The sequence below is a fragment of the Scedosporium apiospermum genome (assembly GCF_000732125.1).
Source record: "Scedosporium apiospermum strain IHEM 14462 chromosome Unknown SEQ_SAPIO_0088, whole genome shotgun sequence".
Classification (NCBI taxonomy): Eukaryota; Fungi; Ascomycota; class Sordariomycetes; order Microascales; family Microascaceae; genus Scedosporium; species Scedosporium apiospermum.
This window is the reverse complement of record NW_015971789.1, coordinates 63,746-86,839: the sequence shown is the minus strand read 5'-3', so window position 1 is coordinate 86,839 and position 23,094 is coordinate 63,746. Positions and strand designations below refer to the sequence as shown.

At 52.9% G+C, this 23,094-nt stretch overlaps 6 protein-coding genes and 3 pseudogenes across 6 annotated transcripts; 5 read left to right on the top strand and 4 right to left on the bottom strand.

Moving 5' to 3' along the window:
• Nucleotides 1–225: 225 nt before the first annotated feature.
• On the bottom strand, nt 226–2,225 carry SAPIO_CDS3055 (Uncharacterized protein; the record flags this gene model as incomplete). Its single annotated transcript, XM_016785929.1, has 4 exons — nt 226–904; nt 1,003–1,581; nt 1,670–1,841; nt 1,946–2,225. The coding sequence occupies 4 exons, from the start codon at nt 2,223–2,225 to the stop codon at nt 226–228; spliced, it is 1,710 nt and encodes a 569-aa protein (XP_016643935.1).
• A 1,256-nt stretch (nt 2,226–3,481) lies between these two features.
• SAPIO_CDS3054 (uncharacterized protein) lies at nt 3,482–5,181 on the top strand (the record flags this gene model as incomplete). The annotated part of the gene is made up of 2 exons (XM_016785928.1): nt 3,482–3,901; nt 3,985–5,181. 2 exons carry the CDS (start codon nt 3,482–3,484, stop codon nt 5,179–5,181), a joined length of 1,617 nt encoding a protein of 538 aa, XP_016643934.1.
• Nucleotides 5,182–5,618: 437 nt separating this feature from the next.
• SAPIO_CDS3053 (uncharacterized protein) lies at nt 5,619–8,254 on the bottom strand (the record flags this gene model as incomplete). The annotated part of the gene is made up of 4 exons (XM_016785927.1): nt 5,619–6,381; nt 6,624–7,178; nt 7,245–8,181; nt 8,239–8,254. The coding sequence occupies 4 exons, from the start codon at nt 8,252–8,254 to the stop codon at nt 5,619–5,621; spliced, it is 2,271 nt and encodes a 756-aa protein (XP_016643933.1).
• Nucleotides 8,255–10,421: 2,167 nt separating this feature from the next.
• Nucleotides 10,422–11,317, top strand: SAPIO_CDS3052 (uncharacterized protein; the record flags this gene model as incomplete). The annotated part of the gene is made up of 4 exons (XM_016785926.1): nt 10,422–10,440; nt 10,496–10,641; nt 10,693–10,799; nt 11,119–11,317. 4 exons carry the CDS (start codon nt 10,422–10,424, stop codon nt 11,315–11,317), a joined length of 471 nt encoding a protein of 156 aa, XP_016643932.1.
• A 760-nt stretch (nt 11,318–12,077) lies between these two features.
• On the top strand, nt 12,078–13,119 carry SAPIO_CDS3051 (Mediator of RNA polymerase II transcription subunit 6; the record flags this gene model as incomplete). The annotated part of the gene is made up of 2 exons (XM_016785925.1): nt 12,078–12,506; nt 12,619–13,119. 2 exons carry the CDS (start codon nt 12,078–12,080, stop codon nt 13,117–13,119), a joined length of 930 nt encoding a protein of 309 aa, XP_016643931.1.
• A 223-nt stretch (nt 13,120–13,342) lies between these two features.
• SAPIO_CDS3050 (2-(R)-hydroxypropyl-CoM dehydrogenase) lies at nt 13,343–14,474 on the bottom strand (the record flags this gene model as incomplete). The annotated part of the gene is made up of 5 exons (XM_016785924.1): nt 13,343–13,567; nt 13,639–13,697; nt 13,784–14,002; nt 14,085–14,300; nt 14,429–14,474. The coding sequence occupies 5 exons, from the start codon at nt 14,472–14,474 to the stop codon at nt 13,343–13,345; spliced, it is 765 nt and encodes a 254-aa protein (XP_016643930.1).
• A 1,516-nt stretch (nt 14,475–15,990) lies between these two features.
• SAPIO_CDS3049 lies at nt 15,991–19,656 on the top strand (annotated as a pseudogene; the record flags this gene model as incomplete).
• Nucleotides 19,657–19,804: 148 nt separating this feature from the next.
• SAPIO_CDS3048 lies at nt 19,805–20,302 on the bottom strand (annotated as a pseudogene; the record flags this gene model as incomplete).
• An 837-nt stretch (nt 20,303–21,139) lies between these two features.
• Nucleotides 21,140–23,053, top strand: SAPIO_CDS3047 (annotated as a pseudogene; the record flags this gene model as incomplete).
• Nucleotides 23,054–23,094: the final 41 nt, after the last annotated feature.

Sequence of the window (23,094 nt, the reverse complement as noted above, 5' to 3'; positions counted from 1 at the left end):
TCTAGGTAGCGGAAATAAGGAGTCCGTTTCGATGAGCAGCAATCATATCCTGATGATACAATAAGATTTGAAACCATTTCACCCTCTTCTTCTTCTTTCAGTAATCGATGTGGGTATTGTATTCTTCTTTTTCATATCCTTTGTCCCTTACGCAAGTTCGTAATCTCGTCATCGTAGTTTTGAAACCCAAAGAATAACTTAAACGCTCTCCTTGATGCCAAGATGCTAAGTGCCCTCAATGTGGACATCCTCATCTCCATCCTCCTCCTTGATCCTCACATCATTTTCCATCTCAACACCCTCCATCATATCCCCGTTCGCCTCTGGTCCCTCATCTTTCCCGACCATGCCATCTTCCTCTGCCTTGACGGCAGCCGTCATTTTCGTCAATGACCCATTCACGAGCACTGAGGCGTCCCTGTATACTCGAACAAGGCAGTCCTGGCCCGCACTCACCATCAGGCCGGGAGCAACGTCCACCCAGAAACACACACCCTCGTGGCCACGTACAATCTGGACGACCTCCCTGCTCTTGACGTCCCAGAGGACGATAGACCCGTCTTCGCTCGCCGAAGCAATAAACGCGTCCTCTCCGTATCCCCTTTGGGGCGTAGAGGCAGACCGGGAAGGAGAAGAAGAAGAGGAGCGGGGAGGAGAGTGAGAGTGAGGTGCGCCGCGGCGATGGACGCCGAAGGAGCCTCCAATGGCGAATTTCTCGTTGCGGTGGCCCTGATAGGTTTTCTTCACGGAGCCGGCGACGTAGTCCCAGAGGCGGATGCAGTTGTCGAGCGTAAAGGCGAGGACGAAGCGGCCATTGGGGGAGAAGCAGACGTTTGCGACGCCGGGGTTGTCTTCGTGGACGAGGGTGCGGAGGCACTGACCTGTGGAGGTATCCCAGACTCGACTGGTTGGTCAAATGTTAGCGGAGTGCTCAGACAAACCTGGATTCTTTTTTTTTTTTTTTTTTTTTTTTTTTTTTTTTTGTAAGGGGAGCTGACTTACATTAGGCCATCGGTGGAGCAGCTGACGACCAAGGTGCCATCTAGGGAGAAGTCGATGCCGGTGACGGGGTCGCTATGTGCGGGCAAGCTACGCATTAACCTTCCCGCGCGGACATCCCAGAGGAACACAGCCTCATCATAAGATCCAGATGCCAGGATATTGCCCTTGGGAGAAAAGGCAAGGCAGTGGATGTAGTTATGGTGGCCCAGGAGCGGTTTCATGGGAGCCAGGGCATGCTTCGTCCCAGCAACACTCTTGGCGCTCTTCTTTGGCCTTCCCGTGACTCTATCCCAGAAGCGGATCGACTTGTCGTCTGAGCCCGTAGCGAGCGTGTTGCTGTCCGGACTCCATGCGACGCAGCTGACTCCAGCGAGATGCCCGACGAGGGTGTCCATGTGGGCTCCTGACGCCGCGTCCCAGATGCGGATCGAACCATCGGCGGAAGCGCTAGCTATCCACCGCGCGTCGGGAGATATACGGACCTGCGAGATTGGGCCGGTGTGTCCGCGTAGGGTGAGCTTGGGTCGGAATGAAGTGCGCACGGGTTGGTACGGCGAAGGTTTCGCGGGTGATGGACTCCTGGTTCCTTGGGAGCATGTTTCGTATTGTGAGGGTGTCCTCAACTCCGATTCTACCGAGCGCGATGCTCTCGAGCGCGGTGGCGTACCGGACTGTGATCTCGACCTTGATCTGGACCTCGACCTCGATGCTGATTCCGATCTCGATCTCGACGGCGACCTCGATAATATCCGCCTTGGAGGCGAAGATGTTCTCCGCCTTCTCGACGACCCATCGCTCGACTGGCTCCCCGATCTCGATCGCGAAGCTGACCGCTGCGGCTGCGGTGACCTAGACAGCTCCATAGGACTCCTGCTCCTCTGCGGTGTAGCCCCGTTCACGAGCTGCGACGCCGACATGGACCTCGTGCCCGACCGCCGCTCACTTGGCTGGTAATACGTATCGTTGAGCTCATCCAGGCTCGGACTCCGACTAGGCGATCTGCTGCGTGGCCTGCCTTTGCGAAGGGATATCCGTCGTGTCGTGCTTCTCGGTGCGGAACCGGGCTCGGTCGCGTTTGGGCGGGGGATGGAGCTGGGGTAGATGTCGCCGGTGAGCTCGTCGGGGGAGCTGTAGCGCGGGGTGGAGAGGTGGTTGCGGGGTTGGACTATGCGTCGGCGCTTCGTGGTGACGGGAGTGGGGGTGAGTTTATCTGGGTCGGCCATGGTAGAAAGAGGTGTGGAGGTTGGGGTGGGAATGCGGGTGGTTAGAAGGAGGGAGAGGTAGGGGCGGGTCGAGAAGGCGAAGCCAGACCGGGCGGTCGGACTGGAAAGTAATAGCGGCGATTGTAACGCTGCTGAGAAGGGATGGATGGCTCGAAGAAGAAAGGAGGAAGGTTGGAGGAGCCGAGGGATTGTTAGCAAGGTAATTGGGACGGTCGGTACATAGCGAATGGCGGTATGCGGGAGGAGGAGCTGTCCTTGAGAATGATCGAGGTAGCCTCGTCGGGTTGGAGAAGGCTGAAAAATTATGGTGGGGCTTGAAGAAGCTGGATCAATCAGAATTGATCGACTTCAAGTTTTTGATGATGGATGGTCTTGAAATCTTCAGGCAGCGCTGCGAGAGATTCTGGGCAGGGGTGGTTGACAGTTGGCAGTTTGCAGTTGGCAGTTGGCATTTGGCGGGTTCAGTTGAGAACTTGACAATGTTAATGCAAGGATCCGCCCCAAGGTGAGTACTAATAATCCCCGACAACCGAACCAGAAAAACGGCCTGGCCCCAAGCCCAGAAGCGAAATTAGAAGTGCAAATTCAGCAGGTTTAGTGGTCAGCCTGTGCCAGGATTAGCTTTAACCCCCTGTAAGATCGAGTCCCATTGATCAATCCAACACAAACTTTGAAGCAAGGGCAGATCCCAATCAGTCAAATCAGTCAATCACAGCGATGGATCAGAATCTCACGTGCACGGTCCCTGTGATTCCTGCGCAGCTTCGAAGTACCCCAGAACCTGAGCTTACGAAGTACCTCCCAGAGCCTCCGGCTCCCCAGTGCCGAAGTCAAGTCCACATGTTGCAGTCTCATGCTTTGGATTTGACATCTTATTGACTGATGTTTCTTCTCTGCTTGCAGACATTCTTTCCTTTTGTCTTCTTTTCTCCTCATTGCATCTGACTTTGACTACGTATAACCCCAACTTCCAATGCTTAGGATTTCATAGCTCGCTCGCCCACCCTCCTCCCGAAGATTTTTGGTTAATATATAGCTCTTCCTCAACTCCAATCCGTTATATCCGATCTGTCATACCCTCATTGATCCGTCTCAAATCTCGAGGGTCCCCATCGACCTCTTGTGCGACTCCTCGTGTCCTTGATTCGCCTCTCTTAGCCGTGCTTCCCTCTTGCTCTTGCCCACTTGGGCCCGTACGACATATCTATCAGTAACAGATACCCTCGTGTAACGTCCCACACATTTTTTTTTTTCCAATGGCCGCCCTTCCTCCCGATATCAACGTCCTCACCCTCAACTGCTGGGGCCTCAAACACATCTCCAAGCTCCGCCGTGAACGCATATCCGAAATCGGCCGCCGCATCGCCTCCGCGAATCCCCAACCCCACATCGTCGCTCTGCAGGAGCTCTTCTGCCAGGAGGACTACCTGACCATCCGCCGCGAGACCCGCTTCGTGCTCCCCTACGGCAAATTCTACCACAATGGCGCTTTCGGCGCAGGCCTCGTCATCCTGTCCAGGTGGCCCATCGAGGAGAGCTCTATGGTTGGCTATCCTCTGAACGGGCGACCGACGGCGTTTTGGAGGGGAGATTGGTATGTTGGGAAGGGTGTCGCTTGTGCCAAGATACGCTTCGGACCTGGGAAGAAGGACGTAGTCGAGGTCTTCAATACCCATGTAAGTGCCCTAATTCCTTCGGCATGCAAATAACCACGGTGGTCCCTTGAAGCTCATACTTCTCTTTTTTGCGCCATTCGTAGCTTCACGCGCAGTACTCCAACGACAAAGCCAACACCTACGCCTGCCACATCGCCGCCCAGGCCTGGCACATATCCAAACTCCTTCGCGGCGCCGCCGAGCGCGGCCACCTCGTCCTCGGCCTCGGCGACTTCAACATGCTCCCCCTCAGCCTCCCCCACCGCATTATCACCGCCCACGCCCCCCTTCGCGACGCCTGGCGCGTCCTCCACCCCGAAAGCTCCCTCGGTCCCGCCGACTTCGCCGCCGAGCGCAACCGCCGTCGGCCCATCCCCACCGCCGCTTTCAACGTCAAGGAGAACGGCGCCACGTCCGATAGTGTCTACAACACATGGCGCTGGGCCCCGTCTCAGAAGAGAATGCTAGCACAGGGCGTCGACAATGCAACCTTGGTGCCCCACGATTCCATCGACAAGCAGGGCAAGAGACTCGACTACATCTTCTTCGGAACCGGCGACGTACCCACCTCCGACGCCGGCGCCGCCGGCTGGGTCGTCAAGGATATTCGCGTCGGCATGACGGAACCCCACCCAACCTTGCACTGCACCCTCAGCGACCACTTCTCCGTCGAAGCCACCATCTCCTTCCACGTCGTCCCATCACAGTCTTCGCCTCCCTCGCCAACCCCGACCTCGAAATCTAAATTCACCACCGGTGCAACCACGGCCCTCACAAACGGCACCTACCTCCAAACCCAAGCATCTCCTCCCCCATCCATATCCGGCTCCGCCCCCAGCCCCGACTCTGATCTCTATGACCGCCTAACCGCCCAACTCCGCTCCGCCGCCCTCCCCTCCCCAGCCACCGGCGAATCCCCCTTCTCCGCCGCCGCCTACGACGAACTCCTCGCCCTCATATCTTCCTACACCCGCCGCGAGCGCTCCCAACGCACCTGGCGCTCAGCCCACTTCTTCGCCTCCCTAGCCATCCTCGTAGGTTGTCTTGTCGCCGTCTGGTTCTCCCCCCACCCGGGCGTCTCCTTCGCACTCATCCTCGTCGGAAGCCTCTCGCTCCTCGCGGGTGCCGTCGACGGCCTCATCGCTTTGCTCTTCGTGGGGTGGGAGATCCGCGCGCTTAAGGAGTTCGAGTGGGAGGTCATGAATGCCAAGTGTGGGGGGGATTTCACGCTAGATGCCCTCGGCGGCAGCGCGGGGACAGCCGGGAGTGATGGGGAGAAGGCTGTCGATTTGGTGCGGTGAGCGTGTTTTGCCGTGTTTCTCTCTCTTTTATTATCAGTGTGATAAATGGTGTTGGAGTACACTATTTGCTACTTGGATTGAGCCTACAGATCTAAACCCTACGCATCTAGATGTTTTACGTGTCTTGGTTAATCACGTTCGCTTTCTCTTTCTTCGTTTGCTTTTCCGAGGTTTTGGAGACTAGATAGAGGTAACCCGCCTTAGCGCACGAGACAGAAGAGAGGCAACCGTTGTCAAGGCATGTTTGGATTACTATATAATATTAATAATTAATCAGGAAAACCCGGGCTCGTGGTTTAGGGGTATTCACAGGAACAATGAAATGCCTTGTATCTCTACCGGCAACAAGCGGACTCCGCCTCATGGTAGCACTAGTCCATGATATAAAAAAAGTTGGACACATGAATGGGATTATGAGCACCCGGTAGTTAGCTCTGTCATCCCCCGACGTGGCCATCCCTCGTCAGAGGTGTAGGATTCTCTTCACACCGACATCCTGCCACACCGTTCTGCATCGGCTCACGAGCGGAGACTCGCTCTCCGTCTGTCCTCCCCCCGCCCGCGAAACGCCTGGCTGTCGCCATGTCGCTCTTATATGCAAAGTTGTAGCCGTAAGCTCGCCTTCGCCTCCACGAATATCCGAGAAATGCAGTTTGCCTGCGATGAGCGAGTACCGCATGCTTGGTTTTGGGGTCCCTCATGAGCGGATCCCGCGGTCTTTTCTTGTCCTTTCGCCCGTACACATGCACAAATTGCTTCAGCACTTCTCTCTCGCGTGAGAATAGGCCCTTCTCCTCATCCATCTTTTTGTCGATAGTGCGAGGATCGTAAGGCGAGCCGACGAGCTTTGCAGCGAAGGCATGGACCTGCTCGCGCATACCTGGTAGGAGGGCTTGGACTTCTGCCAGACCGATAGGCGGTTCCTTATTACTGCTGGCAACTGTAGATGACCAGTCACTGATGCGCCCATCATCCTCAAAGTATCGCGTGTCGTCAATGGTGCGGGTTTGGGGGATGAACGGAGGAGTCTCGAGGTGAAGACGGTGCCAAGGTATGTTACGAAACCATCTGTGGGCTTTGATATCCTCACCATCACCAGCAAAAACGTATGGCGTGCCCACTAGCCTAGGGATGGGAATCCTTTCGTCTTTGCGGCGGTAACGATAGGATGAGAGCCGCGTTTGAGGCTCTTGGATAAGCCTACGTATCAGGTCCTTGCATCTCTCCGTTACAAGGGGCCGAGACGGAATTCGAAACTGGTACTTATGATTCTGTTTGAACGTGACGAATTAACCACCAATATTCGGGTAACAGCGTCAATGATGGAATAGGTGCTTACCAGAATGTTGGATTTCGTCTTCTCTCTGCCCTCCTCGGAATAGAACGGAGTGTGTCCGTACAGACATTCGTACAAAATGATACCGATACTCCACTAGTCGCACCGGCCGTCATAACCTGTACCACGAAGCACTTCCGGTGCCATGTATTGCCTCGTTCCGACAACGGAGTTTGCGGCTACTCGGTTTCCGCACCTCTCTCTCCAGGAGAGTAACGGCTCATAGTCACCATAACGTTCTCTGTCATACTTTCCACGGCCGGCGAATCTAAGCTGCTTCTGCAAGGCGAACTTATCGGCCTTGTCAGAGTCATCGCCGTCGATAGCAATGCCCAGCTGTCGTAGAAGAGAGTACCGTTGGAAGCTGTAGTATCCCGTATCATGAGACCAGTGGCCATCAAATGCCAGCCCAAAATCGGATATCTTCAAGTGGCCCGAAGAGGAGATCAAGAAGTTGTCTGGCTTGACATCTCTGTGGATACATCCAAGGCGGTGGGCTTCCTCAACGCATAATATCATTTCGGCGATGTAAAACCGAGTCACGCTTTCCGGCAGGACGTTCTCCCGTATCAAAAGACACAAGAAGTCTCCTCCAGGCATATAGTCCATGACAAGGTAAAGGTTCTTTTCGTCCTGGAAACTTGCGAACAATGGAACAATCCTAAAATACAACGAGTAAGCCTTAATTGCTCACAGTTAGTCTATAGTGATACCGGACTAAACTTACCAATTGGATCCTTCCGCCATGACGAGTAGATCCCTTTCAGCGCGGAGGTGGCCTTCCTGAGAGCTTCTGATCATGTCCGACTTTCGAATGACCTTCATGGCATATACCTGCTTGCGGAATGAATTCTCTGGTTTTGGCTTCTCACTCACGAGTTTCACAACGCCAAAGCTTCCCTTTCCAAGCAGCTTCAGCGTCTCGAAGTCGTCAACACAGGAACCGGAGAGCTGTCCTCCGGCGGACCTCTCGCTTTTTGTCTTGAGTGATCTGAGCTCCCGCAGGTGCCAAGTCCACTGCGAATTGAAGGCCTTCCGTAGGTTCTCTTTCTGTTCTAGATGCATATCTGACTGCACCAGATTTGACTCTAGGTGCTGACGGCAGAGTTCCCGGAGCGTAGGGCGGGACAAAAGCTCGTGGAAGTATGTCTCCAAGTAAACCTTGGCTGCAGATGCCCGCTCTACTGTCTCAATTGTGGGTCTTACTCGATTCACGGGTGATTCTTGGATCGTGCCTAAACCGCTCAGTTCAGAGGTAGAAGCCCCGGTCGTTTTGCGGGCAATAGACTTGGCTTTCTCCGAAGATGCAGTTCTTTCTGGACTCGAGGGAAAGATCCTTGAATCGACAGAGGTCTTGGTGGTGGTGGTGGTGTCATCCGGGATCGGGGAAAATGTGCCGCTTAAATCCGTCGATGGAGACGAAGACGACATTACGGACGGGGCCCATGGGGACACCACCGTCTCGTGTCCCAGTGCAGTCTGGCTGCCATTCTTTGATGGCGGCTTGCAGATGACGACCGTGGAGTTACAATCGGACGTGGGCTCATGGGCTGCGGGTGTCGGCGGTAGGGGTAGATATGGGTGAGGCGTTGTCTTAATTTTCGCTAAAGGGACCTTGCCCCTAAGAGAATGAGGGGGAGCAAACTCGAGAGCCGGCAGTGAGTCTACGGGCAGACTTAGGATTAGCAGAAGTCCGAATGTCCGAGATGGCGTTGGCTCACCATTGCTTCGTCCCATGGACTTTACGACGGCAACAAGGTCGGACTAGACCCTAGATCCCTTGCCGCGGGGACGACTTGGTCCGAGCCGGCGATTCTGGCTCGCTGTATCCGGCTCCATTCCTGGGATTGAGAACGGAACAGGGTACGAGGGTTGGGACGGCCGAGAAACGACAGCTTTCGAGTTACAGTGACGGAAGATGAGAAGCGGACTGGATAAACGAAAGATTGCAAATGACTACAAGATTTGTCGCGCCTGTCGCCAACGAGGACAGACAGTTCAAAAGAAAAGAGCGTGGGAAGATTATATAAAGAAGGACAAGGCTACTGTTAAGCCAATGTAGACATAAGTGAGCTGGACTATTTAGTGCTGAGAGGCGAGTTCCTCTTGAGTAGACGAAGACCAAGTCTTCTCACCCATGAAGGGTGATGCAGAGAGGAATAGAGGATTCGGAGGTGATGGAGGACGATGGAAGATATCGAGATACATCTATGATGGCCTCTCTCCCGAACTGCTCGGCAAGTTCAAGAACACCTTCCCGAAGTGTTTGGCGGGCAGGTTCGAATGTCTACTTGTAGTTGACGTCACATCACATTGATCCTACTTCCGGCAACTGTTTCCGGGGGCGAGCTCTTGCTACGAGCTCGGTGAGGTAAAGATACGGAGTGTTTGTAGGAGATCTATAGATGCCAATGAGTCGATAGGCAGGACGATTTTCCAGACGAGGGATACACCTCACTACAACCAATTGATGCCTACTGGAATTTCGATGGAGGTCAAACATGGCGTTTCCCGATTCCTCCAAAATTTGTCACGTGCATAGGCTGTGCGGCCCCACCACATCCCGTTTTCAATACAAGGTGTACTTCGTAGTTGTCTTTTGTTAGCAGCCCAGCCGAGCTGTGGCCAAATGGCCAAAGTTCAGCCACTCATATTTAGTTCCAACAGAAATAATTTCCCATTTAGGAAAACCTTTCCGAATACAATCACAGTTCCATTGATTTTTACCACATCTTTCAATAAATGTCAAGTACTCCACCGCAACCCCAAGTCCAGGCGGCTCTGAGCCTGTTTTCCGTCTCTGTTTTGACTATGCCCAAGTCCGCCTTGCATATCTGCATCAACTGCCTGGCACAAAATGCGCCTTCTATAAGTCTAAGCCACTGCTGGGCATCGGCTGGAGTCTTCAACCACACGCATGCGCTACACCGGTGGCTCTGGTGTCAACTGACGAAGCCACGCAAGGCACACTGGTCATCACTTTTCTCCCGGATGACTTGCAGGTCAAGGGGAGGCAGCCGGCGATGTACCTCCAACATCTAAGTTCAAGTAGAAATAAGTCATGTCTATAGCAAAGACCCTCAAAAAACTCTATGAACCAAGACAAGCGCTTTTGGCTCCTGTATGATACAAGTTATTCTTCCTCTACTTTTTCAGAACGGCAAATATCATCACAATGTCGGAATTTGAAACCCTTTAGAGAGTCTGGAGAGCTTGTCCTTCAACGGCTCAGCTTTTTGACGTATCACCCAGCTGGCGATGCGAGGGTATTTTGTACGGGTCATCCTGAGCCAAGGAAGCTTGAGGACTGGCTACAACTAGAAGATGGCCAAGACGACCACGTTATTCTCATACCTTTCGAAAACAAAGATATCTATCAAAGTCAGCGCAGCCTCGAGCAACTTACCACAAAATGGAACGTACCCGGAGCTATCATGCGGCATCTCCTCAAGTCCGTCGGCGGCAACCACCTTCAAAAAACTTGCCAGGGAGTCCTATGGAAGAGCTGGACGATCCCAATGGCTACATATTACTTGGATAACCCTATATCTTACCTAGCCATTGGATCTGCGACCGACGATCCTACAGCACCACTCCGGGTCCTCGCATTTATCGATCGGAAGTCGCTGAAGCAAGTGGAAGCTGTTATTACGACCTTCGTCTCAGCAAACCACGGAGCAGCTCCAGCAGACCTGAGATCCTTATGGATGCAGTCACTCTTTCTCGCAGCAACCGTTAGTGGGTGGCATGACTTGTGCGAGAACTTCATAACTTGGGCTCGCGGCGAAGTAAGAAAGAAAACACTTGCAAAAATAAAACCCTGCTGATATTCTCAATAGCTTGCAGCTTTACGAAAAGCCCGTGCAAACGTTTCTAAATGCGAGAACATGCCACAATCGATTGAATGTCAAAACGAGGCAAAAGTGAGCATAGAGTACCTGAACATACTCAGAGCACATGCAAGTTACATCGCAAGAGCTGTCCAGCAGCTGCCTCTCGAGACCGCCTGCATTGAGCTGCAGAGGGCAGTCTACGAAATTTCGCACAACTCGAGAAAACGCTTGGGGGAGAATCTCCAGAAGTTCGTCGCTCTTCAAGGTATCCTAGAGGCCGAACTTCAACTAGTAAGTTTGTATGCTTTGGCCAGACCATAATAGCTTCTAATGATATCAAAGTGCATGATGACTGTCCAGATCAATAGCCTCGATTACGTGAGAAATAACGTCATTGCCTTGAACTCCGTTGCAAGTAGCAGCCAGAAGCAGGCAGAAGAGATGCGACAGTACGCCGAGCATGCTAGGCAGGATACCAGGCACATGAGAAGACTCGCGTTCCTTACCATGTGTTACCTGCCATCAACCACAGTCGCTGTATGTGTTCTCTACAAAGCCATTCATGAAGACTTAACTAATAAAAGAAAAGGCAATTTTTAGCATGCCATTTCTGGGACTCAATGATGATCTTCAGTTTCACGCCCTCGGCAAGCTATGGATATTCGTCGTTCTGAGCGTGGCTTTAACGGCACTTACGTTCATGACATCGTTCTTATGGGACAAACTTTCATACAAGGAAAATGAATTAAAGATATCATCTGAAAACAGACCGGACGAGGAGTCAGTCAACGTCTCCCATGGAACTGAGGGCCTTCGACCGAAACCACATGTCGAAGTTGCCCCCGAGGAGATGCTGGGAAACTTCTGGGCTAAGAATAGCCATTTATCCCAGGAACAAGAACGTTCTACTGAGGGAGCAGGTAGTAGAGATGGAGTAAGCGAGAGTGGTGATGAGATTGTCCCCTAAAGTGCGGAGAGTAGCGAGGAGGTTTGTAGCCGGCTTGTCTGACTAGGTACAGATAGTCGGGCTGGCAGAAGAAGTAAGAAACCATCGTTAATGCAAGGTCGACTTCCTCTACAGCCTAACAAACTAACCCTTGTCTGATACTCAGTTGAAGCTATCATCATCACAAGCTGCAACAGAAATCCGCAAAGGAACCGATGCATCAGCCGACGAGGCAGGCTTCACTGGGCCACGAACACCTACGAGTCTCATCCGTATAGCTAGAAATCAAGTGCTTTTTCCAACGGAACCTTTGTACCTGTCTTGAACTCTGTGTTCGATACGTCTGAATGACAATAAGAGGTTTAAATTGTTAAATATTGAGGGAAGGAGCCATTGTATTGCCGGATATGACTAGCTAAAATTAGCGTGGAAATCGGGATGGTTGGTTGGAAGTTGGAAGAGAGCTATCTTGATCTGTAAATTCTAAACTCCTTTCTCGACTTTACCTTCCAATCGCATGAGACACACATTCCTCTTAATATATGCAATAATAGGATGAGACATTCATCTACCTCGCGTATTTTACTAAGCGGGCCTGATGCTCCCAAGACGATTTGCCCTGTGCTAAAGCTACGACGATAGGTCAAAGCTGCCTACACCAATTGTCGCTTCTTCAAAGCAACAACAGTCTTGGGCAGGAAGAGTATCGTAGCCAGAGATCCCTCAACCAACCTTGACCAGCGCCCAGTTCCGATCGAAGTCTCTCAACACAATTCCAACAATGGCCTCCCAAGATCCTCCACTCGACGAGATCCAATGGCGCTCACCGCAGCTCGTCGCCGAAATGGGCGGCATCCATTCCAACACCATCCTGCACTACTTTGCGCGCTCGCCCTTCTTCGAAGAGACCTCGAACAACGCGATTGTGACGAACCAGGCATTTCATAACGCGAGCATGTACCACTTGATTCAGACCCGCGAAGCGTTCGAGGGCCGCCTCCGTACCATGGCGGGGCTGGAATTCATGGTCGCGCAGGAGCCGGCGGAGACGGGACCTGGCATGGGGACGGGTGTGTGGGTTATTCGCAAGCAGACTAGGAAGAAGCGGCCTGGTATTGAGGATGAGATTATGGTACACGCGACTTATTTTGTGGTTGGAGAGAATATTTACCAGGCGCCTACGCTAGCGGATATCCTGACATCCAGAATTGTTTGTTTTCCCCTACTCCTCGAGACAGAAGCACTTCACGTCTTTTCTTTTTTTTCGCTTCCCTTCCAATTTCCTTGGCGCAAAGACCGAGCCGTGCTAACTCTGTCGCTAGAATACGATAACAGACGCCATGAGCAAAGTCCTTCCAACCGCCGATAGCGCCCGTACCTGGACACCGTCCCTCGGCAGCGTATACCGCCCATCACCCACCCCTACCACCCAGCCTCAAGGTGGCGCCGTCGAAAAGACAGCTCCCGCAAAGGGAGAAGCCCCCAAGGTCAAAAACAATACTCTCGAAACCGAACTCGAGCGCCTCGCCGAAGATTCCTTCATCAGACATCTAAAGTACGGCGGGGACTACATTGACGAGAAACCTATAACAGGCCAGCCTGGAAACTTCCACGTCGCTTCCACAGGCCGCAAGGAGAAGCCTGCGAAGCTGCCTTCGTTGCCAACGAAAACGGACGGTATAAGCGGCTTGGGGCTGCAGGGCCCGGCTATAGCGAAGAATGGAAAGGAGGGTAAGAAAGCAGAAAAGAGCCCGAGGCCGCCCAATGCGCCAAAACCGAGACGGCGTAAGACGAAAACCGGTTCTGTCGCCCCTGCTAGTTGAGGGAAAGCCCGAAGCGTTTTGCTTTTAACATTGATATGTGAAAGGGGGTGATGAGTTCTGGAGGCGGACATAGGTACGCGGGAGGTGATTGTTGCATATACACTGGAGTTTTGGGGTTTGAGATCGAAAAAAAAAGAGTGTTATGGTAGAGGATACGGAGTCCTAAAGATACCCATTTCTTGTTTACATCATTTTTCATCATGCCCATCCACCAACAGCAGTTTTAGTTGATGGTATACCCTCCGTCTACAGAGAGTGCCGCGCCCTGTATGTAAGTTGCCTTTGAACTGCTCAGAAACAGGACTGCATCCGCAACCTCCTGTGGTTTAGCCATCCTGCCTAGAGGTGCCACGAACAAGGCTGGGTCATCCGGAGACAGGTCCTTGGTCATTGGTGTCTCGACAAGGCCAGGGCACACACAGTTAACCCTGATATTGTGCTTGGAATACTACGCGATATGGAATCAGTAACAGGCATCCAGTTTCCTGGTATGCGGGTGAAGGGCGGCGGACTACACACATCAATTGCATCACTTCGTGTTATGCTGAGCACACCAGCCTTGGAGCCGCTATAGGCGGCTGAGAGACGGATACCTGAGTGTTAGCAGCTACTTCAATGTGTAATGCCATTACCTGAACGATAAGTTAGGGAGGGGTCCACATACGAGTCTCCGGCCGGCTCACAAGTGAAAGATTACTGGCAACATTGACGACGGTGCCCCTGTTGCCCGGCCTTCCATCATGAGTAGGGAGGGGCTCCTGCTTCAGCATGTGAGAAATCTCCGCGCGCTGGGCAATCCAAAGCCCGCGGTAGTTGGTTCTATTAATGTCGTCAAAGTCGGCTATGCTGAGTTCATGAGAAGGCGCCATGGGCCCGAATATCCCTGGCGGTCTTTTGCGTTAGAGGTCATGGAACCTATAGACATCGTCCGCCAAAGCTTAGCAGCTTTACAAGGTGTTACGAACCAGCTGAGTTGACGGCGTAGTCAATTCTACCGAAGGCCTTATAAGCCGCGGAAATCGAGGCATTCACTTGATTCTCGTCGCGGGCGTCGTACACTTCTTTGTGAATCTCAACGGCAGGGTTTGCTTCCTTGCAGAGCCGGACCGTTTCATCCAGACCCTCCTTGTTCCTGTCAAGGATCGCAACCTTGTTGCATCCTTCTCGGGCGAATGAGATTGCTATTTGCCTACCAATGCCTATGCCTCGACTGCGGTCAATTGATGTATCATGCCTTGCTTAAGGGTGATGGATGTTTATCTCAAAGTTGTCGTTGAGGATTAAGAGGCCTCAGGTGATGATGACGTACCTGAGCCGGCTCCGGTGACGAGTGCGACTCCGGGAAACAATGTCATATTCTACTGGGAGTGTTTATTCGAAATAAAAAGAAATGGAATTGACTGAAGACTTGGGTTGATGGAAGGTATAATTCATATATTCAACGCTGAAGTATCTGCAGAATAATGCTGAAGCTTCGTTTTGGGTTGTCATGGATTTCTGCCAATTTTATAGAGTTCCCGGAAGACCCCTCCGGAGCCCGGAGGTGCATGCAGCTCCATCCATCAGACCACCCGCTATGTGCATACACTATGCTTCTCGATCCTCCAAGCAAGAGATAATGAGAAAGCTATACTAATTTTATTAGTCCATGGCGTTCTCTGATCTCATTGAACGGAAGCCGAGAACTGGAAGGACCAACGGCAGCCTCATACCCCACGCCGAAGATCTAATTCGCGGTATTGTGGCAAATATGCCGGAAGCGCGTCGGGGAAGGGGACGGTTTCGAGGGAAGAAAGCAGGGCAGGTGAATTAAACAACTCGGATAACCTATATTGTCCTTGTTTGGTATGCATCGAGAGATCTCGAGCCTATTACTCAGAGGACCTGTCTGGCGAGCTCTAAAAAGTCGAAGAATGCTTCAGGGTCGGTGTCAGGCTTTTCAAGGCCGAGGCCAAGAACTAGAGTACGGCGGTCCTCGGGGTTTTTCATGGAGATGAAACTCGCTATTTGAGTACCGAACAAGTGTCCTACAGTTTCTCTATCGCCGCTGCCGGCCCCCAACAGCGTCGTGGGTGTCAGGTGCGTCCCAGGCACGAGACCGCTCCGTGAGGATGGCAGGTGCATTTCAACAGCTCCAGCGGGGGAGCTAAGGAGGGGAACTTGTACCTAGCCAAGTGTCAACGAAGCTCGCTTGAATCCAAATTCTCTGTTCCGATAAGACAGGGGATCATGATGAACCTACCCATTGTGATAAGCGACCGCCCTGGGAAACGGTGAGTAGATACTTGTCTGAGAATGACATGGAGACTACTTCGGTAGGGATGCCCCTAACGGTTCCCACCGCTTGTCGGGATTTTGCAGGGAAGGGCTCCTCTTTGACTTGGTCCATTGCGATCTGTCGTTCGCAGCTTTGCGGGAGCCGTTCAGAGTTTAAGTCTTGGGGGTGTGATTTGGTACGATGTGAACAGGAAACTCCAATGCAGCCTGATCATCACTACGCATCTGTCGCCGTCAATCCGCCCTCGACAGCGCTATAAAGAGCCCTGTGCCGCCCTGTTCGTTGGGTCGAATCAATATTGTAGTGGGGTTTCAAGCTTCGGTGTTGGACTGTTGCTTGGACAGAGCTCCTTCTGCCCCACTAGAAGAATTTTGCCCCTCTATGTACACCGCCCTCGGAAAGAAAATCCTCTGCGGCGGGCGGTGAAGCTTTTGTCCTGCAGAAAAAGTTATGGAAAGAGGGCACCGCCAAAATTTCCAATTGCCAACGACCAACTTTTATCATGGCCTCTTCGATTAATTGATTTTCAATTCTCTCGTCCACCCACTCATCCCTCGGCCCTCCCCGGAGACATCGCGACTCTCCCGGCCAAAATGGCGAAGAAATTCGTACCACGGCAGCGTAAGCACAAGGTGCTCGCCCGTGAGCGAGCCCAGGAAAATGCCACCCACGAAGTCACCGACTCCAATGCGCTGGAAATCCTACCCGCCCAGCAGCGTGAGCTGCTGGAGAGGAAAGCCGAAATGAAGGAGCAGCTAAAGAGGGAGGGGGTCAAGGTCAGCTCGAAGAAGGCCAAGCGTTTGGAAAAGTATATCGAAAAGAAGATGAGGAAGGAAGAGGGACGTGTCTTTGCGGAGAAACTCGAGAAGAGCAAGATCGATACAACCTTATTTTCTAGTACAAAGGCCCTTGGTCAGGGTAAAGAGACGAAGAAGCAGGCGTTACGTCGTGCGCTTCTCGAGGAGAAGGCTGGAATCGAAGACGAGTCTCGAAAGGAACTTCTTTTCCAGAAACGAAACTTTGCCACCGTTCAACAAGCCGATGCGGAAGACGAAGACGACTCCGAAGAAGACGGCGAAAAGTCTGCCGTAGCGAAACATCAAATCTCCGAAATAAGCGAGGGAATTACGAGTGAAGCGAGCAAGCCCACCCCGACGTCCGTGCAGATCGGATCCGGCCTCAAACGCCCGCTGGATGTCGATGATGAAGGACGACCGGTTCTAAAGAAAAGGCAGAAGAGAGGTGGGGTTGTGACAAAGGTTTCCCTGATTCACCCCGAGCGACAGCCGGCTGGAGAATCGGACTATGAAGAATGGAGTGGTTTCAGCAGTGATGGGGACCAAGACAGTGTATCTGAAGACGCCGCTGCCAGCGATGATGAACAAGCAAACTCGGAAGACTCTGTAAGTGGAGAATCCGAGGGAACTTCGGATGAAGATGGTTCGAGTGAAGATGACGACGAAGAAGACGACATAATGGACGATGATGATGGCGAGGTAGAATCAAGAAGGGCTAGGTCATCTGCCTTCAAAGCATGGGCGCATCAACAACGTAACGAGGCTCTTGGCTATACCCCAGCAACCGCTACGACGTCGGTCTACGAAATCCCCAAACCCAAGAATTTTACGCCGCGAGCTCCAGAACAGGACCCACTGCCTAAGGAACTTCTACCAACACAGAATGTGGATAGAAAGGCGTTTAGTGTCTCTGTACAGCGTTCTCCAGAAATCCAGGAAGCCCGGCTCAAACTTCCTGTTGTTGGTGAAGAGCAAAGGATCATGGAGGCTATCCACAACAATGACACCGTTGTCATCTGTGGTTCCACCGGATCGGGAAAAACTACGCAAATACCTCAATTCCTTTACGAGGCTGGCTACGGATCTCCAGATTCACCCACTTCAGGCATGATTGGAATCACTCAGCCAAGGCGTGTTGCCGCGGTGAGCATGTCGAAACGTGTGGCCGAGGAGCTCGGGGATCACTCCAAGCGAGTGGCCTATCAAATCAGGTTTGAAGGCACTGCCGATCCGAACACAGCTATCAAATTTATGACAGATGGTGTCTTGCTTCGAGAGGTTGCTCAGGATATTTCTCTTCGCAAGTATTCCGCCATCATCGTTGACGAAGCTCATGAGCGCAGCGTCAACACAGATATCCTCATTGGTATTCTTAGCCGTGTTATAAAGCTGAGGAGAGAAATGGCCAACGAAGATCCGACCGTCAGGCCCTTGAAGCTCATCATCATGTCCGCCACCCTTCGCGTCGATGACATGACCCAGAACCAGACTCTATTTGCTACGCCGCCGCCGGTTGTGGAGGTAGAAGGTCGGCAGCATCCCGTCACCCTTCACTTTGCCCGCCGAACTCACGCCGACTATGTGGAAGAAGCGTTCCGCAAAGTCAGCAAGGGACACCGAAAATTGCCTCCAGGCGGATTCCTCATTTTCTTGACTGGCCAGCACGAAATTATGAGGCTGAGCAAGATGCTCAAAGCCGTATTTTGCAAGGGCCAGACTTCGACAATGCCGAAAGTGAAGATTTCTGCCACCGACGCACCACTCGAGGTTGAAGATGTAGATTTCGGTGAAGGGGATGACCGGAATGATGACGGCGGTTATCTGTCAGAATTGGACGAGGAGAGTGATGATGGCAGTGGCGAGGAGGAGGAGGACGAATTCGAAATAGACGAAGACGATACGGAACCTCCACCTCTGAAAATGCAAATTCTACCACTGTACTCCCTCTTACCAACGCGAGAGCAGCTTCGAGTCTTTGAAGAACCCCCAGAGGGTACGAGACAGGTTATTATCGCCACCAACGTCGCAGAGACGAGTTTGACAATCCCTGGTATTCGATACGTCTTTGACTGCGGCAGGTCCAAGGAGCGGCAGTACGACAAGCTGAGCGGCGTGCAGAGCTACGACATTGGATGGATCAGCAAGGCCAGCGCAAATCAAAGATCCGGTCGTGCGGGACGTACCGGCCCCGGTCACTGTTACCGATTATATTCCTCGGCCGTCTACGAGCGAGATCTTCCCCAGTTCACGGACCCGGAATTGCTCAGAATGCCCATCGAGGGAGTGGTGCTTCAACTTAAAGCGATGAATCTACAACACGTCGTAAATTTCCCGTTCCCTACGCCACCAGACCGGCAAAGCCTTGCCAAAGGCGAGAAGCTGCTCGAGTACCTCTCCGCACTTTCTCCATCAGGGGCAGTTACACAAGTGGGCAAGACAATGTCGCTTTTCCCTCTATCACCGCGATTCTCCCGAATTCTCTTGGTTGGCCATCAACAAAACTGCCTCCCTTACACCATCGCCCTTATTGCTGCGCTCTCGGCCGCTGAAATTTTCATCCCGGAGAACCAGGCAGTGCCGTCTCTAGCCTCCAAGAGCGACGATGAGATCCTAACGACTGTAGATGTCATCGCTGAAGACCGACAAGCTGCGATACGGAAGAAATATAACGCCGTCCACTACAACTTCTGCTCGCTCGATGATAAGTCGGATGCAATAAAGCTCCTTCAGGTCGTGGGAGAGTTTGCGCACGACCCTACAGAGCAGTGGTGCGAGGCTCACTTTGTGCGGTTCAAGGTTCTCAAGGAAATCCAGCAGCTGCGCCGACAGATTGTAGACTTGCTCAAGAACAACATTGCTTCCTGCGCAAGTCTACGGTTCGAGGACAAACTGGACAGACCAACGGAAAAGCAGATCGTGGCACTCAAGGAGATGGTCGCGGCTGGATTTATCGACCAGGTGGCGATCCGAGCCGACTTATTGCCGAACCCACCGGAAATGTACAGGAAGCCTCGCAGAGCCATCGACGTGCCATATCAGCCGTTGACACCGATCCATCGAGATTCGAAGGATCCCTCCGATAACCTCGTTTATATTCATCCATCTTCGCCCATGGCTCACCTAAGCACGCAGGAGTGCCCGTCTTTCATCGTCTACGCCTATCTCCAGCGAGCGTCCTCCGGAGGCCTCGAGTTGGAAAAGAAGCCGAAGACGAGGATGCATGCCTTGACGGATATTTCGGGGAGGGAGCTGGCGGCTTTGGCCAAGGGCACGCCGCTGATCAGCTACGGCAAGCCGATCAAGGAGTCGCAACTTCCGGCTGCGCCCGATGGAGCGGCCATGAGGGAGTGTTGGGTGGTGCCCTATTTGCGGGCTGAGAATGTAGCGGGTCTGGGTTGGCCATTACCGGTGGTGAAGGTGAAGCAGAAGAAGGTACCCGGGAAAGGTTGGCAGGCGGTGTAGAGAAAAGACGTATATGTGTATACCCTTACTGTGACATGCAAAAGACATGAAGTCCCTCTATTTTGGGTGGCTTCTCTCGTATATATTTCGCAAGACCTCGTATCGCATTCACATGTATGGCATGTAAGTCGAGCGAAGTGATTTCAAGTTATCGCTCTCTTCGTTCAACAATCTTCTTTCTTTTCCTCAGGAAGTCGTCAAGGATATCCTTCTTCGTTTTCACAGCCCATATCTTCAAACTTCTCTCACGTCTGGCAACTACCTTGTCAATCCGTCGATACTCGGGCGAGAGCTTCATTCTCAGAAGTTCCCACTTATAACGCACAGATGTCGGGCAAGGCACGCCGCCGGCAGATTTGACCATGGATCTCGCCATGGCAAGATCTTTGAGAATCTTCGCTTGATTCTGCTGATAGTCGGCAATGACTCTTCTTTCCCGCGCTTCGTCGACCCGGAGTCTCTGCAGCCGCAATTTGAGCTCGACGAATAGTTGACCGACTAAGAGTAGGTTTTCCGGACTCTCCCTCTCGAGCATCTCAAAGAGGGGTTTCATTTCTGGGTCTGTATCGATGTCCGCCGGAATCTCGGAGACAAAGGCAATCAAGTCTTGCCTAGCGGCTGCCTTCTCGCTACGCGATGGGGCCATGATGGCTTTGTGCAACGTTCGGCGCTGCCGCTTTCTGGGGCTTGGCACGCGGGATGTCGGCTTTATCCCTCTGTAGGGTTTGTTTCGACGTCGATGGTTCCTCCAGAGTAGTACGGGGAGATGAGCTGGTCTTATTGATCATACATCTATAAACGACATCTATTTTCGACGTCCCTCATCTCCCCACGTTTGCGGTCGGCTTACTTGGGTCCCAATCAGGTATCAGAGCTCCGGGCCTCAAAAATCCAGAGTACAACTGCGCCTCCCTTTCGGGACATTGCGGCTTATCCCAGAGACGAGATGGCAAATATTCTATATTGACCCCAATAACCTCCCGTAACGAGTAACACAAGGTTCTTTTGAGTAAGACGAGTAAGGATGCCTTGTCGCGCCCCTTTTTCCACTTCACGGATGGATATATGGCTTGGCTTACACGCCCATTTCCTTACCTTTGGGCCACCTTCATCGCAGTCACAGGTCCCGATGTTTTGACCGCAGTTATTGAAGGGTAAATACGAGATTCTCGGTAAGAGGTCTCTACGTCAGAATGCCAGAATGCATGGATTGATCATGCTACAGCCGCCAAGCTAGAAAAAGGCGACGTTAGAAGACTGTCGCATCGGCCTCATTTCAGAGCCAACGGCCCCCAACTTATTAAAATGAAGACAATAACACGGGCCAGCCTTAATCCGCACAGATGCAGCCGGATGAGATCAAAGTCGTATCACCCGAAATGTGTAATATATTTGTATGTTGCAGTGTCACCTTGACTCCTGTCCCACTTGTGACGGTATGAACCAACTTCTTCATCCTCGACGCAGTTCATCGTGAGAGAAGATGAGGCTGCTCAATTCTTACACGCTCGAATTTCACGAATTCGAGGATGGAAATCATCCTCCCTATGCGATTCTGTCCCATACGTGGGGAAGCGATGAAATCCTTTACAAGGACATGATCTGGCTCCAGGACTATCACCGCGCCTACGAATCGAATACTAATCCGCCTTCAATCAACGAAAAGTCGAAGAATGGGAAAGAGCCGGAGGTTGTCCCCAGTGTCGAGTATCCAAGCACACCAGGTGGATCTTCATCACAGCAGCCGGAGCAGCAAGACGAGGCCTGTCCAGAGTACACAGAAGCCGAAGAAACCTCCACCGAGGAGCAAACGGCGGCAAGGGAGCTCCGCGCGCGGCACGGCTACGATAAAATCCTCAAAGTCGCCGAACACGCCCGGGTCAGCCAGATCGGGTACTTTTGGATTGACACGTGCTGCATCGACAAGTCTAGCAGCGCTGAAGTATCCGAGGCCGTGATCTCGGCGCACAGGCTGTACAAGGAGGCCGTCGTCTGCTTTATTTACCTCGCCGATGTACCTGCGGAAGATGCGATAGCGGACCGCGATTCGGTGTTTAGGCGGAGCTGGTGGTTCACGCGGGGCTGGACGTTGATCGAGTTGCTTGCGCCGACGGCGAGGGTTTGGTTCAATCGGGAGTGGGACTTCATCTTCCCGGACTCACTACTGCTGGCCGAGATCACGGGGATCGACTTCAACTACCTCGAGGGGACGGATTACATCTCTGGCCCGTGTGTCGCAAAGAAGCTGTCGTGGGCAGCGTATCGAACCACGACACGCAAAGAAGATACCGTCTATTGTCTCATGGGTCTCTTCGATATCGCCATGTCCGTCCTCTACGGAGAGGGCGCCGAAAATGCCTTCATCCGTCTACAGAAGAAAATCGTCAAAAAGACGGCCGACATCACAATCTACATGTGGGGCTACGAAGCCGCCATCCTCGGCGACGGCAGACGAACCTTCGCCATATCCCCAGACGAATTCGCCGGTTGCCGCACTCTCCGCCGGAACCCCAAGGTCGAAATCGGGAACGAGTCCCTCGTCAGCACCCCGCGGGGTATCGAGCTCCGCTCCGACATAGGGGGCCTAAAGGCCATGAAGCTTGTCTTCATCTGTACACACTGCCTCATCATAAGCGAGGTCATGGACGACAAGAGCGTCTATGACTTTATCATCCTGCCTGTCGGCACCTATTCGGAGGCGATCAACCCCGAGGTTACGATTGTGCTCTACCGCCTCTCCGGCGCGCGACCCGTCCGAATATCCCGAAACGCGAGCTACCGCCTCCAATCCCGGAGCAAGCGGCCCGTCTACCTGAAAAGCCATCTCGTCGGCAACATCAGGCTCCATGCCTCCCAGGTCCCCACCTCCCTCGACGTCCTCTTCTCCCCGAGCCCATCCGCCCTCCCCTTCCGCCTCGTCGAGATCTTCCCACCGCCGCGCTTCTCGCCCCCCGCCGGCGGCTTCGTCTCCTTTGGCGACTCCCCGGATGTCCACCGCCCCGTGAGCATCTACCTCCGCTACGAGGAATCCGGGTCCAAGATCGCCTCGAGCCGCGACCGCCGCCGCTTCGCGGTCGTCCTCGAATATAACACCGTCGTGTCGCGCTCGAAGGAGATCTCCATCACGGACGTCGTCGCCCGCGTGGTGGATTGCACCTCGTCGAAACTCATATCTTTTATGGACCATTTTATCATGTTTTCGAGTCATGCCGAGAGGAGGCTCTGGGCGCGGTACCCCGCCACGGCGAATGTGGGCGATTCTCAGGTCACTGCTTCGATTTTGCACGATGCTGATCGGAGGGGGACGCCGAGGTTGACTGTTAGCGTGGTACCTTTGGAGCTGGGGGCTGCGAAGTTGGTGGAAAATATTCTCTGTCCATTTGGTTATGAGAAATAGCATCTTCTTCCCGGGTGGAAGTAACGGAACGCGTCTATATA